The sequence below is a fragment of the Thalassophryne amazonica genome, chromosome 14 (genome assembly GCF_902500255.1).
Source record: "Thalassophryne amazonica chromosome 14, fThaAma1.1, whole genome shotgun sequence".
Lineage (NCBI taxonomy): Eukaryota > Metazoa > Chordata > Actinopteri > Batrachoidiformes > Batrachoididae > Thalassophryne > Thalassophryne amazonica.
Window position 1 is genome coordinate 72,022,064 of NC_047116.1, and position 17,910 is coordinate 72,039,973.

At 39.6% G+C, this 17,910-nt stretch overlaps 1 protein-coding gene across 2 annotated transcripts in view; it reads right to left on the minus strand.

Annotated features, from left to right (window-relative positions):
• stam2 (signal transducing adaptor molecule (SH3 domain and ITAM motif) 2) overlaps positions 1-17,910 on the minus strand; it is a 55,792-nt gene that overhangs the window by 14,686 nt on the left and 23,196 nt on the right. For both annotated transcript variants that reach the window (XM_034185867.1, XM_034185866.1), the window contains 2 exons: positions 13,952-14,018; positions 4,944-5,142 (listed from right to left, as the gene is read on the minus strand). In XM_034185867.1, the coding sequence (XP_034041758.1) occupies positions 4,944-5,142; positions 13,952-14,018 (266 nt within the window). The remainder of the gene's footprint in view (positions 1-4,943; positions 5,143-13,951; positions 14,019-17,910) is intronic.

The window sequence follows — 17,910 nt, forward strand, 5'->3', positions numbered from 1 at the left end:
TTAGCTAATATTATATAACTGCTGAGTGGATCCTTGTCATTTGATTGGCTCTTTGTATGTCACATGACATGGATTATTCATGCCATTTACCATGCAATTTGGTTCCATAAGTTTTGTACAATTGCACGCTGTGAACCCCGCCCACGCACACACTAGTCGGGGTAGCATTTAGCTAAATATGGCAGAGTTTGTTTTGCTGATGGACAATGATGTGAATGAGCTAACTGAGGGTGCTAATTCTTCTAACACACACACAAAACAAATCTATACGCCAAAAGCCATCTGGAGGCATGAAAAGCTGTTAAGATGATGAGGTTAGGATGAAAGCTGGACAAATTTCTGATGTGATTTTTCGCTGGAGTGAGGACGTACACAAAGTCTTTTCTTTTTTTGGAAGTACACAAAGTCAGTGCATGACATCACACTACATCGTCAGAATTATTTCCGGACTCCTATTTAAAGTTCGTGTTGAACGTTTAACCAACAGTGAGGAGACCACTGTGTTACATCACCTTTCCTTCTAACAACACTCAAGCATTTGGGAACTGAGGACAGTAATTGTTGAAGCTTTGTAGGTTGAATTCTTTCCCATTCTTGCTTGATGTACGACTTCAGCTGTTCAACAGTCCGGGGTCTCCATTGTCGTATTTTGCGCTTCATAATGCGCCACACATTTTCAATGGGTGACAGGTCTGCACTGCAGGCAGGGCAGTCTAGTACCCACACTCTTTTACTATGAAGCCACGCTGTTGTAACACGTGCAGAATGTGGCTTGGCATTGTCTTGCTGAAATAAGCAGGGACGTCCCTGAAAAAGACGTTGCTTGGATGGCAGCATGTGTTGCTCCAAAACCTGGATGTACAATTCAGCATTGATGGTGCACAGACAACTTACACAAATGTGCAAGTTGTCCATGCCATGGGAACTAACACACTCCCCATACCATCACAGATGCTGGCTTTTGAACGTTGCGCTCGTAACAATCTGGAACGTCTTTTTCCTCTTTTGTCCAGAGGACACGACGTCCATGATTTCCAAAAACAATTTCAAATGTGGACTCATCAGACCACAGCACACGTTTCCACTTTGCGTCTGTCCATTTCAAATGAGCTCGGGCCCAGAGAAGGTGGTGGCGTTTCTGCATGTTGTTGATATATGGCTTTCGCTTTGCATGGTAGAGTTTTAACGTGCAGTTGTAGATGTAGCGATGAACTGTGTTAACTGACAATGGTTTTCTGAAGTGTTCCTGATCCTTTACACAATGATGTTAGTTTTTAATGCTCTGAATCTTCTGATTATATTATGGACTGTAGATGATGGAATCCATAAATTCCTTGCAACTGAACATTGAGAAACATTGTTCTAAACTGTTGGACTATTTTTTTCATGCAGTTGTTCACAAAGTGGTGATCCTCACACTATCTTTGCTTGTGAACGGCTGAGACTTTTGGGGATGCTCTTTTTATACCCAATCATGACACTCACAATTAGTGTCCTCAGTTCCCAAACGAGTGTTAGAATGAAAAGTGATGTAACATCGTGGCAAACACACCACTGTCCCAGCTTTTTTGAAATGTGTTGCAGGCACCCATTTCAAAATGAGCAAATATTTGCACAAAAACAAAGTTTATCAGTTTAAACATTAAATATCTTGTCTTTGTGGTGTATTCAGTTGAATATAGGTTGAACAGGATTTGCAAATCATTGTATTCTGTTTTTATTTACATTTTACACAATGTCCGAAGTTCCCAATTTTCTACGGGCACTGCACTAGTCTTTAAAAAAAAAAAGGGGGGGGGGGGGAGAGTGTGTTCAAATTACAGAGAACTCATACTTTCATCGGTATCAGAACCCGATACCGATTCAGGATCAGATCGGTCCCATCCCTACTCTGAAATTCATATACAGCGCATCAAGAAAGTATTCACGGCACCTCACTTTTTCACATGTTGTGTTACAGCCTTATCCCAGAAAGGAGGAAATTCATGTTTTCCCTTCAAAATTTCACTTACAACACCCCGTAATGACAACATGAAAAAAAGGTTTTGTGGCTTTTTTTGCAAATTTATTAAAAATAAACTAATCAATCACATGTACATACGTATTGACACTCTTTGCTCAATACTTTCTTGATGCACCTTTGGCAGAAATTACGGCCTCAAGTCTTCTTGTATATGATGCCACAAGCTTGGCGCACCTATCTTTGGGCAGTTTTGCCCATTCCTCTTTGTAGCACCTCTCAAGATTCATCGGGTTGGATAAGAGCATCATTTTCAGATCTCTCCACAGATGTTCAATCGGATTCAGGTCTGGGTTCCGGCTGGGCCACTTATAGGCTGTAAGATGCAAGCTGTATTGTTTCATCCTGCTCTGACATATGGGGCACTACAATCAAATGCAAAGATATATTGGTCCTGAGCTATAAGGGAAGAAGTCCTCCTTGTGTAATCCTGTAGTTTTTATAAGATCAGTGTTTGAAGTCGGCACTACTTTTGTTACTACTTCTTACTTACTTTTGTTAACTGTACTGTTGTCATGCGTGCCACAGTTTGAGTCACGTGTAACCTGCTGGTCCAATAAGAGAGTGCAAAACATCCAAGATGGCAGCGACCAGGATGCATTCTTCTAACAGTTCAGGGCAGGAAAACACGGCGAAAACGTTTAAAAAAAAACATTAAAAAACATGCTCTATGCACCTGATAGCTGTTAAAAAAAAAAAAGAAACACTAAATTTTTCAGCAAAACAATAGGAAACGTTCAGAAAGTGCGTGGAACGATGGCATTGTTTGAGTGGTGAGAGCAGGACCACAGCTGAAACTTATAAACACTGTATCACTATTGACTTTGACAATTTTCCAGAACATGCTGGGCTTCATGCAACATGCTACAAGTGATTCATTGATAATGCTGGGGTGGTTTTTCCCGATTTTTCAAAAACTGATAGGAAACAGACTTCAATTTCAGATGTTGTATTGAAAGATGCCTTCACTAAACAGAAAGAGGCTACCTCAGCTTGGAAGCTGATCACACAGCACTCTGCCTCCTCTTCCACCTGCTCTCCAGCTCCGCACCCAGATGGGTGGGCCATTGCCCTCAGCGTGGATCAGTAAAGTTTTGTGATTGGTTGAAAGATGTTGCATTTATATGCAGCGACTGCTCGCATTGTATTATTTAAAGCAGTATGTGTAAAAGTAAAACTGTGTTTTGCCTGTGTAGCACGGTAAGCAAAAGAACAGTATGCATCATGGCATAACAGAAGGAGATATGAAGTTATTGTTATTATTATTATAATTATTATTTGTATAAGCAGACTAGTTAGCAAAGTAGCAAATTTCCCATGAGACGTACTGCCCCAACAATAAAAGCACATAGGCATCTGTCTCTCCCTCTTTCTTACTTATATATAGTGTTTATGTGTGACTGTAAGTTTATTCTACTGTGTTTACAGTTGTGATGATTTTGTAATTTGGTAGGCTAGGTTGTACTTGTTATCATATAGGGTACCTGTACAGTATATTGTGTTTTTATAGGATTGTAATTTTGCATGTTATTTTCATTTTAATGCCCAACTAGGGACAGGAGTTTAAAATTAGCTGTAGCTATAACTTCATATGCAGTGTGTGTGTGTGTGTGTCTCTCTCTCCATACTGTATATATACTAAGGCAAACAAGTACTTGATCCACTGTCAATTTTGCAAGTTTTCCCACCTACAAAGAATGGAGAGATCTGTAATTTTTAATCGTAGGTACATTTCAACTGTGAGAGACAGAATTCAGCATATTACATTCTGTGACTTTTAAAAAATTAATTTGCATTTTATTACATGAAATAAGTATTTGATACAATAGAAAAACAGACCTTAATATTTGGTACAGAAACCTTTGTTTGCAATTATGGAGGTCAGAGGTTTCCTGTAGTTAATCATAATCCACATTATAATAGGCCTATTAACAGAATTTAAAAACTGGTATAGAGCTTGAAGTGCGCACTTTCAAAACGCATTGAAACAGAGACCCAGAGTCAAGTCAATTTGATGCAAGCACCGCTTAAGCAGCTCCTCCTGCACCGTAATTTCTGTGCTGAAGAAGATACAATGACATCATCAAAAGTGTTGATTGTGATTGATCATGAATTTATATGACATCATAATTTGATGACGTGGAATAGAGGAGGGTTTTATTAAAAAGAAGACCTGAAAATTCAGCTACAATTTGCCAGAAGGTACATCTGAGATGTAAGCCTAGATTTAATGTTTTGGTGAAAGAAGACCCTTCTCTGTACCACTTCATTATGAAGCTGTATAACTGTATAACAATGGATACAAAACACAAAACATGCACTGTGCACAATTTCTTCAATCACAGCCACAGAAGCCTAAAACCTGGGTTGTCTGGGTGTCTTGGTGGCTTTCCTCACTCTTCTTCTTGCACAGTCACTCAGTTTTTGAGAACTGTCTACTCCACACAGATTTACCATAGAGTGCCGTACTGTTTGTATTTCTTCATAACTGATATAAATAAAGTTCAAGACATATTCAGTGACTTGAAAATGTTCATGTATCCATCCACTGACTTGTCTGAAGAAACCTGGCAATAAAACTGATTAATAACAGGTATTATACCAAAGGGGCTAATTACTTATGCAACCCATCATCTTGGCTTTTATATTTTTAATTAATTTATATCAAGTTGTAGAGATTTACTTTCAGTTTGAGTCTAAGGAAGATAATTTTAGAATTTTTTACATTGAGAAGCCTGATTTACTTTTTGTATTTGAAATGCCGTAAACAAATTAAATTGCCTGAAATACCAAGGGGCTGAATACTTTTGCAAGCCACTGTATATATATACACACACACACACACACACACACACACACACACACACGCACGCACACACACACACACAGACCATAACTTGGACTTGGTGTTATGGTGCATTACCTGTCATCCAGAACCAGAACAAGTTCTCCAGCTTTAAAGGTCAACTCATTATCCTCAGCTGCTTCAAAATCATAGATTGCTCGCACTTTCTTGGCTTCCTGCACCCCAACAGTGTTGGTGTAGTTTAGGGGCTCAGAGGACAAGGCCAGGGGTCGCATTTCTCCCTGCTGCTTCTGTTCCTGCAAAGACAGCTCGATGGCTGGAAAGGAGAGAAACTTGGTTAAGAAAATTAACAGCGCACTGGAGGAAGAGTGGAGAAAAGTGTTTATTAAATCTTCAGCAAATACCATATCTGTATTAACATTAAAAACAAGCTTTAATTCCACGCAACCCCCCCCCCCCCACCCCTCAAAAAAGTTCATTTTTCCCCATATGAATCAAACTCATCACAACACAATTTCACTTTTAGAAGTTGGACTCTGACTTTAGATTTTTACTGAACTGCTGCAGATTAATGCTGAGGTCAATGGGTGTCTAATTTGTTATTTTAAAACTTTCCTTTCCATTTAGTGAGGTAAATGTGCACACGTGTACCTCTGTAAGGAAACCCTCCATGGTTCCAGACACGTGTAATGATATTTTAGCACATACAGCAACCAGGCGAAACATTTTACTGAGGTATTTTCATTTATCCCCGTACACTTCCTGTATCTGTTTAATGCATGACGGTTTTAATGATCAAACTAAAGTCTGGACCCAGTAAAAGCTTTGTAGTCCCTAGTGAAAAGTTAAACCAAAAACCATCTAAAAATAGGTGACAGGTTAAAAAATGTTGATCTTCACCTTTCTTTAATTGACAAATAGACTAGCCTATCGATTTCTATTTAATCCCTAGATCAGGGGTGGGCAACCTGTTCCAGAAAAAGCCAAGAGGGTGCAGGTTTTCTTTGCAGCCACTGACTCCACCAGGTGATTTTACTGATTAATATCACTTTGAGCAGATGGAATCAGTTAATCAGTGAAATCACCTGGTGGAGTCAGTGGCTGCAAAGAAAACCTGCACCCTCTTGGCTCTTTCTGGAACAGGTTGCCCACCCCTGCCCTAGATGGAGGACCAGGCCGATCCACTCATTTGCTGGCTGTTGCCAGAGAGCTGCCATCTTGGTTAGCATCTGACAATCAGACATAAACAGAAATCAATGGGGACATGATCAATGTTTTTAAGACAGTTTCAGGATAAATTTGCATTTTCCGTGCTATTACTGTGCCGTTACATTTATTCAAACTCAGTCCCACATTTGAACAGCCACTATTTGTCAAAACAAATGCAGAAGAGAAAGAATCAGACTATTTAAATAGACTTGAATGAATGTTTGGCCCACTCCATATAGAAAATAATACCATCAGTTTGTCAAACACATTATAGTTACTGAATTTTCATGTCTGCCACGACACGAGATAGTCTGATCCTTAATTAATTTCATTATGAAGTTAAGTTAAAGATGGAAAATAATCAGGGGTGAAAGTAAGATTTTCACACTCTCGCATCATATTAAAGATATTAATATTAAAGACTGCTCTCCCACCCAAACCACTTTTTTGTTCAATAATTATTCAATAATTTCTAGACCAAGCTGAAAGAAATCTGAAAATACTACAATGAAATATATGGACTATATCAGAGAAATTAATCTCATTTGTGTATATTCTTATATTAGTAGAATATACAATGTCAAAGCGACTGTCGTGACCCACCAAGTTGAAAGAAAAAGCATTTCCTTTCTATACATTTGCTCTTACAGAATATCTCAGGATGAAAAACTTGATGTGAAGAAAAAACCCGAGGCTAAAGGGATAAATTGAGACTTATGAAAGTGAGACTTCCAATTGAATCACTAAACGAATGGTGAGATATTTGTCACGACAAAGTGTTCAGGCAGTAAAACTGAAGTCACTAATTTACAGAATACAGATAGACACAAAAAAATAAGTCATTTTCTAACCTTTATTCAGAAATTTTAGTCATTTCCTCACATCACTTATGAAAGCTCACTCTACAATTTATTATTATTTAACCAGCTGACAATACTATGTTAGCTTGTTGCTGCACCCGAACGCTGCACGAAATAGCATTTTCAAATCACTTTAACCCAAGTTTAAGTCTGCGCATCACAGATTTCTATTTAATCTAATGTCTGACGACGCGGAATAACGCTAAGCAAGATGGTGGCTGCTGGCAACACCTCACAGGCTGCATCCGCCATCTAGTGGATTAAATAGAAATCAATGTTCCAGCCCTACCGGGCTGGACTGGGAACAGCTTTGCTTTGCAACTGCTGTCCCCAGCCCCTCGCCGGGCTTGGACCCCTAACTACCCGAGAAAAGACAGAGTGCGCACCCTGATTATAAATGTTCTAAAACAACATAGAAAACCTAATAAATGTCACGTAAAAACTGACAGTTCTTAAAACAAAATTTGACTTTTCTTAAACTACTTGAGGAGGGTTTGACATTTCCTTCGCACAGGTCAGCGGTTTATATTTCGTCTCTGAGAACTGATCCTAGAGGTGCAAGCAGCTCGTTCAAAAGCATAACGTGATTAAAATGATGCACTATGACTGGCTATCACTTAGTCGTTTCTGCTCCACTACATGTGGAATCACACCAGCAGCAGCATTTATCGCTTATACATTACATCTTAATGTCACCTTCTAAAATGTCTTCCACGTCACCACACAACACTGGAACCTGATGAGCCTATTCAGTAAATGATGCTTTCTAGCTGCCTCCACACACACAGGAATATTGTGCTTAGAATGACGAGCTGAGCAGACGCTAAGAGAGTAGACAATTCAAGTAACTAAACAAACGCTTTCATGGCCTCGACACTGAAATGAGACCAATCTAACACTGCTCTGCGACTTTTATCTTTAGATGCCTTGACACTTGCACAAATTTGATCCGTGCACTGGCACGCAATCTGGTTGTGCCAGTGAGTAAACTCGTAAACTGTGTCCGAGCTGTGCGCAGCTGCGTGCCAGCGCGCAAAGAAAATTTTGCAATAGGTATACATGGCGTGAAGATGCAACGCATGTTAATCTCAGGAAAATTCTAAATTTTTATGAAGTTGTTCTCTTTATGACAGATATAAATTGCACTTTGTACAAAATTGTTTTTTTTAAAGCTAAATAAAGAGCCTTCTGTCTTGAATAAAACACATCTGTAAACAAAAATGTAGCACAGCACATTGCATGCAAATAAAAAAAATAAACTTCACCACTGAGATTGATAAAGTGCAAACTTAAAACTTTTATTAAACTTTGTTTTAAAATATAAATGGTGCCACTTGTATCCCTGAATAATTTAGGTGCAGGACATAAGGTCTGTGCTTGTTACCTGCAACTTTGGTTCATTTTTGACAAAGAAAACCAGCCTATCCACTGTCTCTGGCTCGAGGCCTGCCCTGATGCATGTAACATGTGCACTTTGTGTCCAAAGCACTGGAGGTTGGTCCACCCCTTTTTGAACATATTGGTGCTGCTGTCAGTTGTAATGCAGATTTGATGATGCTTGGACAGGTTCCAGGAACAGAGCATCCTTCAGTCCCTGGGCAATAAGCTCACCTTTGTGATCCTCTGGAAAGTACGCTGTTTGGAAGCAAATACTCCACAGAGCCCAGCTGTTGCTGATAAAGTGCACCGTCAAACTCATGTATGGCTGCATGGTTCGAATGGACCTGTTTATATTTTGCTGTTTGAAAAATCAAACAGCACCCCCTCCAACTCTCTGCTGATTTTCTCACGAGTACTGTTGTACAGATGGGGCAAAGCAACTTCAGCAAAATACTTGTGGCTAAGTAGCACATACGTGTGGTCTATAATTTTCAGCAAGAGGATAAACCCAGTCTTTCCACTGTATATATGGGTACCACATCTTTAGCGATGTGCAAAGCGGCTGCTTCAGTCATTGCTTTCCATTGTGACCCCCCTTTTTTTTTTTAAACTGTTTATTTGTGCTTTTCATTTTAATCAACAATTCAAAGGAATCAAACAAAGAAAAAGAAAAACCAATAACAATTGTGTGGGGTGCTGATCCATTACAATTCTACAGAAAATTACATTATTTGACAGGTCATCTTTCAAGCTTTGCTTTGCTTATATTTATGCCATTTTGACCAATGTTTGACAAAGATATGACCTCTAAGTTGAAGACTAAAAGTTAATCGCTCCATCAAATACATGTCCTCTATTATGTTTAGGCATTGTTCGATCTGGAGGAGGCCCTCCTTTTTTTTCCTTTTTTTTTTTTTTTTTTAGCCAGTTCCTTGTTATTGCTTTCTTTGATGCAATTATGAGGATTTTCAGGATGTACCTGACTTCTCCCTCTGGGGTCCGAGGGCATTTTTTGGACAGTTCACTCGCCTGGCATAAATGTTTTATGATTGCTGTTAACAGTTCTCCCTGCATCCCACAATCAAGTTTTATGTCTCTTTTTTTCAGGACAACCTGTGCTTTCATAATATATATGCTTTTGTTGTGTTTTATAAGTGTAATAAAGGTTTACAATCAGAAATAGGCAAGGAAAAAGTAAAGCGGAAAATAATTTTCCACACACATTTATTCAAAACACACAGTAAACTATAATAAACAACTTTTTTGACACTTTATAAATGTAATTTGAGGTCTTGTGTGAAAGACTGTACAACAAAAAGGTTCAAACAATAAACACAAATGCACATTTTGAACAATATATACAAAATGGTTTAAGTGTTTTTTTGTCTTCATGGTAAAAGCAACAGAGTTATCCAGTAACATTTACATGCAAACTAGTGGAGCAATCCTGATAGTTACACACTCTTTGTTTGAGCATGTGAGATTGTCATCAGAGGCTCTCCGTCTGCTTTCAGTGATTGCCGTGCGTAATGGCACAGGGCGCATTTGGAGCCCAATAGTATGTACTCATTGGAGCACCAAGGGGGCTATTCAAACGGGCCAACTAGTAACATATCACTCCTGAAAATGATCTTTGGCTTTTCACGTGAGGTGAATCTGCCCTACAATTGGATTTTGGAAAACCATGTGACGGTGAACCAGTTCCGATTGGACACTCACATTGCGCACGTCATCACACAGCTTCTATGAGGAGTACAAAGATGGCCGATGGCTGGCTCAAACGTCCGCGGAGTTAACTTTTCAACAAAAAAAGTAAGTTTCTATCTCATATCATTAAAACGTTATTGATAATTTAGTAAAGCTTGGTCTTAGCCATCGTATATGACAGCGTCAGCCCCAGAGGGTTAAGAACCAGTAAGAAGATCTCTGGGACCTTAGGGATAACATAGGCCATAATGCAGTCTGTCATTTCAAACACACTTTCCCAGAATAGTTTTAGTTCTGTACATGTCCAAAAGATATGAGAGTTAGCACCATACTGTCTCCAACATTGGTGAGGCCCCTGGAATTTGTTTATAATATGAGGAGCAAAAAAGAACCATATCAGACTTTTCCACCCAAATTTCCTCCATCTTTTAGAGCTAGTTGATGTTTGTTGAGTGTTGCACATTGTAAGCCAATCACTCTCTGACAATGCAGCTCCTTTTTCAGCTCCATTTCCCATTAAATTTCACATATGACGTGTTGTTTCCGTTTCGGGCTTGTAACCCTCTATAAAGCTCAGACACCGTTTTGGTGGGTAGACATTTATAACCTTCTGAAAACATTCTGACAAAATGCACCTTTACTCATTTCTTTGTCATAAAAATGACGCACTTGTAAATATCTAAACAAGTCCTTATTCTCCAAATTAAATCCAGTTTTAAATTTTTGAAATGACTTGAAGGTGCCTCCCTCCACAAACAAACACAAGGCTGTTTAAACCCTTCAATGCAGCCCAAAAAGTGTGGTTCCAACCTACCAGGTGGGAACCGTTGCGAGAAAAGAGGAGATGTCAAAATTTTATTTCCTTTGCCAAATTGTATTTTTGGACAACGTCATGCCAAATCGAAAATGGGTTTTTTTAATAATACAATTTCCTTGAATACTAATCTTTATTTTTTCTCCTAGCTGTGATTGGGGTGGAGACTCTCCTATCCCTGACTCAATTTGTTTCAACTGAGCATCAACTTCTCAAGAGCACCAACCAAGTATGTATCTCAAATGGGCCCCCATGATTCTTATCGATTTGGAGCGTTTTAAATTTAATCCTATTGTAACCTCTTTTTTAAATCATGCGTGGTGCCTTGGGTAAATGACTCCACCCTAATAAGCTGCTTTTTAGCGGGAGTTTGTTTGTTGTAGCGGTCTTGCTCCTCTCAAAAAGCATGGCATTTTTTTATTTTATTGAACCTGGACAATTAGAAAGTCTCGAACGCTTCCAATTCACCTAACCTGCATGTCTTTAAACGTGGAAGGAAACCAGAGCACCCTGAGGAGACCTGTGCAAACATAGAAAAGCCACAGGTGGGAGTCAAACCCATGACCCATGACCTTCTTGCTGTGAGCCAACAGTGCTAACCACTAAACCACTGTGCTGCCCATTTCTCCCAGTCGGATGGATGTCTCTGTTTTAAATGCTGGAATAAGTTTGCAATGGGCTTTAGACAAATTTGCAGCATGCAGTCACTTGTTCCACATCTGTCGCCACAAAAAACTAAAAGCTACGAGGTCTATTAGAAAAGAAACCGACAGTTTTATAAAAAAAAACAAAAAAAAAAACTATATGGATTTGAATCACGTGCGATTACACCAGACATGCTTGAACCCTCGTGCGCATGCGTGAGTTTTTTCACGCGTGTCGGTGACGTCATTCACCTGTGGGCAGGCTTTGAGTGAGCACTGGTCCAGCCCTCTCGGCTGAAATCCTCTGTCTGCGACGCTGCTGGAGACGGCGCGCGTTGCTTTATCAAAGTTTTTCAGGACCTGTGAGGGATATCCAAGTGGACACTATATGAGAAATTCTGCTGGTTTTCGGTGAAAAGTTTAACGGCTGATGAGAGGTTGTGGAGTTTCTTTCGCTTTAAGGACAGCTCACAAAGCGGATCGGCGCAGCGCGGTCGGAGGTGGCGTCCGTCTGGCTGTTTCGAGCTGAAAACATCCTAATTTAAGGCTCTGTTCACCCAGGACGTCGTCAGAGAACAGAGAAGTTTCAGAAGAAGTCGGCATGAGGAGTTTATGCGGACATTCCACTGTTAAAGGAGATTTTGTAATGAAAGAACGTGCGGGCAGATTCGCCGAGTCGGTTCCGTGACGACGACGCAAATCTGTCTGCGCCGCAACAGGAAAAACACCTCCGTGTTGAAAACCATTTGTAAAATTCAGGCGGCTTTTGATGGCTTTCAACAAGTGAGTATCTGAGAAATTGTTTAACAGCTGGGCATGTTCCAACTTGTCCGTTAAGGTTTCCAATGAAGGTGTCTTTCCTGTAGCGACCCCCCGCGGTCGGGTCCGGCCCGACATGCGAATCTGCCTGCACGTTCTTTCATTACAAAATCTCTTTTAACAGTGGAATGTCCGCATAAACTCCTCATGCCGACCTCTTCTGAAACTTCTGTTCTCTGACGATGACCTGGGTGAACACAGCCTGAAATATGGAAGTTTTCAGCTTGAAACAGCAAGACGCCGCCGCCTCGGAGCGCAGATCGCCGTCAGGCGCCGTGGGCCGTCCTTAAAGTGACACTTACAGACCAAAATTTCTCATCAGCCATTAAAATTTTTACCGAAAACCAGCTGAATTTATCGAATGGTGTCCACTCAGTTGTGCCTTACAGTTTTTCAAAAAATTTTGATCAAACAAAGCAGCAGTCTCTGAGCCATTCCTAAACAATGAAAAAAACAACGAGAGGGTGGGCCACTCCTCACTCAAAGACTGCCCACAGGCGAATGACGTAACCGACAGGCGTGAAAAAACTCTCGCATGCCCACGAGGGTTCAAGTATGTCTGATGTAATCACACGCGATTCAAATCCATATGGTTTTTGAAAAAAATAATAAGGTCGGATACTTTTCTAACAGACCTCGTACATTTGGTTGTTGTTGTTGTCATCGTTGTCCATTCGGCTGTTGCCATTTTGTTCGGGGTTGCCACAGTGGATACACATGCCTGCCACGTGCTCTGTGCTGGATGCTGGGTATATAAAATAATTATTTCCTATCGGATTAGTCATTCTCTCTGCAATTTGTCTGTTGAAAATGGCTCTAATCCCTTCCTGAATCACAGAGGACCACTCCAGCAGCGCCATGCGTGCAAGCTGAATAACCTGGAGAAAGCATTTGGAGCTGTAAAAAATTTAATTATTTGTCATGTTTACATTGTCATGGCTTGGTAAAACAGCTGTGTTCTTTCCTTCTTGTCTGCAGCTGTTAAAGTATGTTTATGATAGATTTAACATCTTGTTATAATCCTTCAGATAAGCTGCGCTCTGATGTGATCCGCTGATGCAACCACTCGCTCTGTTCACTTCTTTACTCCACTAGATGAGCTGCACGTCGTGTTGGTGAGCAGATCACGCCACATAGCATGACATTTATACGTGGAGGATTTTTTGAACATTTCAAAATTCTCTTTGCGCAATTGCACGCACCGGCGCCCCCTCACATTCAGTCTGCACCCGTTAAAGACGAGTTTACTCTCCTGCACAACACATGTCGTGCAAGTGCGTGAATCAGTGTCAATGCAACTTTACACAGGGCAGACCAGCTGCATAAAAGTTACATTTGGTCACTTCAACTATTTTGTACATTCTTCACATTTTTTTTTAGTAATGAAGAATGCACTGGTGAACTCATGAACAACAAAAGGCCCCAAATCCAATGGATAATATTTGGTATGCATGGAAGAATGTGCTCCTCAACTGGAAACGAGGGGAAAACCCACAACATTTTATCTGATCAAAAACACCTTTATGGAGAGGGGTGTTATGTAGGTAGGCGTGTCCATGCCAAAGTCAGCAATCATACCTTCACCAGAATAAAAACTACTGAACCAGGACAGCCAATTATAATAATAATAATAATAATAAAACAGCTGCAGTTCTCCATGTGGCTATATGTGATGATGAGTGACACTCGTACCTTTGGCTAGGTCTTCATCATCACAGACTTTGCTTGCAGCAGGAGAGCTGACCTTTGCACTGGATCCCTGGAATCAACACAGATAAGGTATATTTGTGTGTGGAGCCTAAAGAGGAACTATGTAACATTTTTACCATAATTTTACAGTTTGGGAGTAATTGTGATTGCTTTCATGTTTAATTTTTTTGTGAAATATACAAACTCACCAAATGGGCATAATATGAACATATGCACAAGACGCATGATACGCGGAAAAACATACGTTTTATTTTTATTACTTTCATTGTGTGTTTGATGAAAGTGGGCAGAGTGGTGGCCAAGCAGTTTGTGCACTTGTTTCCAGTGTAGAAGGCTGTCAGTTCAAGACCACATCTGCTCACTCTCCATGTAATGTGGAGTTGCAGGAAGGACATCTGGCATAAAACTTGTTTCAAATAACATGCAGATCCATCTCAGACCTGCTGTGGCAACCCAGGGTGAAAAAATGAAGAAGCCAAAGGTTGGTTTTCAGGTTTCATCCACATCTTTCTGGTTTTGGTTACCATTTTAAAGCATCTGAGATCATTTTAGCTGAGCAGCCTTTCATTTTCTGCACTTCTTTATAGGTTTTCCCTTCTCCAATCAACTTTTAAATCAAACTACCCTGTTCTTCTGAACAATTCTGGACTGACCCATTTTATTCAGGTGTTCAGAGAGAAATGTACTGTAACTAGCATGCACAACATTTACTGCCTTCATCCTTAAATAAGGGCCATCTGTAAGGGTGTAATAAGGGTCACAGAAAGAAAAATGTAGACATGGCTATTTTTTGGAACAGCCCAATATTCCTTTTCTTCACTTTCTCCAAAGTAATAATAAATTTGATAGATTTTTCTTCATGTTTTGATTTGGAACAGAATGCGCAGTGTTCCCAATACATTTGTGTGTATAGAAATAAAAACTATTATAAGGATTTTGAGTTTTATTCAGTTTTTTAAACAGTTATTTTGAACACAACTGTATCAACAGGTGACTGTAAATCACAAGTTGGTACAAAAGCAATATTCATGAAATGCTTTAAGGAGCAAAGATGGGCAGAGGATCACCAGTTTGTCAATAAATGTTTGAGAAAATTGAAATGTGTCAAAACAATCTTCCAAAAGAACAAGAGTCACCAGGAGATGACATATCCCCCTGGTCCCCACAAATCAGGAATACAAAGTATCTGGGGATCACCTAAGTATACCCTTATGTTAAATATGAATGAAACTGTCAACTGGATCTTGAGATATCACGCTAACAACTGGGGCAATGACATCATCTTGGTTATCTCACCCAAGTACATCCTTACACTAAATACACTGAACAAAAATAGAAACGCAACACTTTGTTTTTGCTCCCATTTTAGGAGCTGAACTCAGATCTAAAACATTTTCTATCCAGACAAAACACCTGTTTCTCTCAAATATTGTTCACAAATATGTCTAAATCTGTGTTAGCAAGCACTTCTCCTTTGCCGAGATAATCCATCCCACCTCACAGGTGTGGCATATCAAGATGCTGGTTAGACAGCATGATTATTGCACAGGTGTGCCTTATGGCCCAGTCACACGGCATACAACAATTCCTGAATGAAGGGAAAAAAGTAAAAATCACAATTCGTTTGATAAAAGGTGGACAAACGAGCTTTATCACTGAACAGCCTGTGAATCAAGAGTGAAAAAGGGATGAAAGAGGAACGAAACAAAACCGAAGCTAACGTTGCTCTCAATGCTTTAAATGATACATGCCTGGAGCCACTGCTGGAGCAGTGCATGTCTGCATCTGTGCGTCCCAGGACTCAGCGCTGGGACGAAGCTCAGCTGCAAACAGAAGCGCGTGATTCGATCCACTGTGGAGTTCTGTGCGCATGTCGGTGGATCCACCACCTGCTCTGATTCCTCGTCCAGAACAAAAGAGGGATCAACTCCTTCATCGTCAGAATCCTCACTGTCTGGCTGAGACTCTGATGAAACGCTGTGCGCGTCGTCTTACTCCAATTAAAAAATAAAAAATCTTAAGCACTTGTTCAACATTCATAAGATGTCTAATTTTTACATAAAACACACACCACCACACCACACACGCCAAATATGCCAACAAAATTATACACACTGCAAACATGCCAAATATTTCTCAAATCTCTCAAATACCAAAACTCTAATCGCTGTCTGTACACCCGAAATGCGCATGTACGAGAAAGAGAGAGAAAGACAGACGCTGTCTGACGTGATGCTGATAACGAGCCGCTCTATGCAAAGATAAATGCAAATGTGCAGCCTGCCTGGTTGAATAATTATGAATTTGATGGTAATGCACAAAATAATATTTGATGAAGGAAGACCACTTGATATCAGAGAGCTCTGAAAACAAAAGCACAGGTCAGGAAAATATATGGAAGCTATTTAAGAGCTGCAATTTAAAAAACAGAAGTGCACTTGGAGCACAAGGTTTCAAACGAGTAGCTATTCGAACAAATTTTTTCTGTAGAAGAAATATTTTGTTTATATAAGCTGCAAAGGTACTTCCCCATACAATACTGCAATAACTTAAATATGGATAAACTAAACTATAATATAATGTTAAAAGACATTTATGATGTACTAAATGTCTTATTTTGCTTATGATTCCTATTGACTTGGTTATTTATTTTTTTACAAACAAGATCAATGTGTTCTTTCCAACACAGTTTCTCATCTATCCACACACCCAAGAAACATGTAGATGAGACCCTTGATATTACTTCGTTATCAATGCAAATTTTAATTAGACCATGATTACATTTTTTTTATTGCCAGCAAATAACATAAAATTTGACTTTTTTATATTCAATGATAATCTACTGGCTTTGAACTAGATTGAACAATTCAAAAGATCGTTATTTAAGATACTAACCAAACCATCTATATCTTTGCTGGAAATAAAAGATTAGTATCATCAGCAAACAACAATAGGAATGCAGTAGTAGAAACAGATGCAAAATCATTAATATATATTGTAAACAATAACGGTCCCAAAATTGAACCTTGGGGTACTCCACACTCTACAGAATTGCTATCCGAGTCCAGATTTAGAAAAACATACTGTTTTCTCTCAGATAAATAATTACTAAGCCATGTATGTACAGTTACCTGAAATCCATATTTATTTAACGTTGAGTGCAAAATTTCATGATTTACTGTATCAAACACTTTTGAAAGGTCTAAGAACACACCGATACCAAATTCATTATTATCCAAAGCTAAATGAATTATATCCAATAGTTCGATCAAAGCCATATAAGTTGAATGATTCTTTCCAAATCTATATTGATAATTATATAAAATTGAGTTCTTAAGCAAATGATTATTTAATCTTTTATAAACAAGTTTCTCCGAGATCTTTGAAAAGCATGGCAAGACTTCCTAGGCAGCACGCGTTCAGACTTGTTTTTTGTCCTACGAGACCGAGTTCAGACTGGGGTTTGCAATTCAGCTCGATCCACATGCTACACCAGACTGGAAAGTTTGGGTTGTGTGCTATTTTGCACAGAAAGTAAACACCTAACAATAAACTGATGGATTTTATCCCAGAGAGTTCTTTGACTCGAGCCTAATTCCTTGACAATGCAACAAAATTCTGACTTACTGGTTTTCCACCGCTTCTCACTAGTGGCCATAAAGTGTTGTTTCTCTGTGGTTGTATGTTGTGGTGAAATATGCACCAAAATGCAGGAAATGGCACCTAAGTATTTGGGACATGTCTATCTCGGCTTTCAGTGCTTACCAGTCGAGTGAGTATAAAAGAACTTGTGGAGAGCTGGACATGTCCCAACTTGTCCTCTAACACGCCGAAACGGAGGTGTTCCTTTGTCTTGCTTCATCAGCAAATCGGTCATGACGCGTGAAGCCTCCGCGCGGCTTTCCATGACAAAATCTCTTGTTAAAAGTGAAATCTGCTGG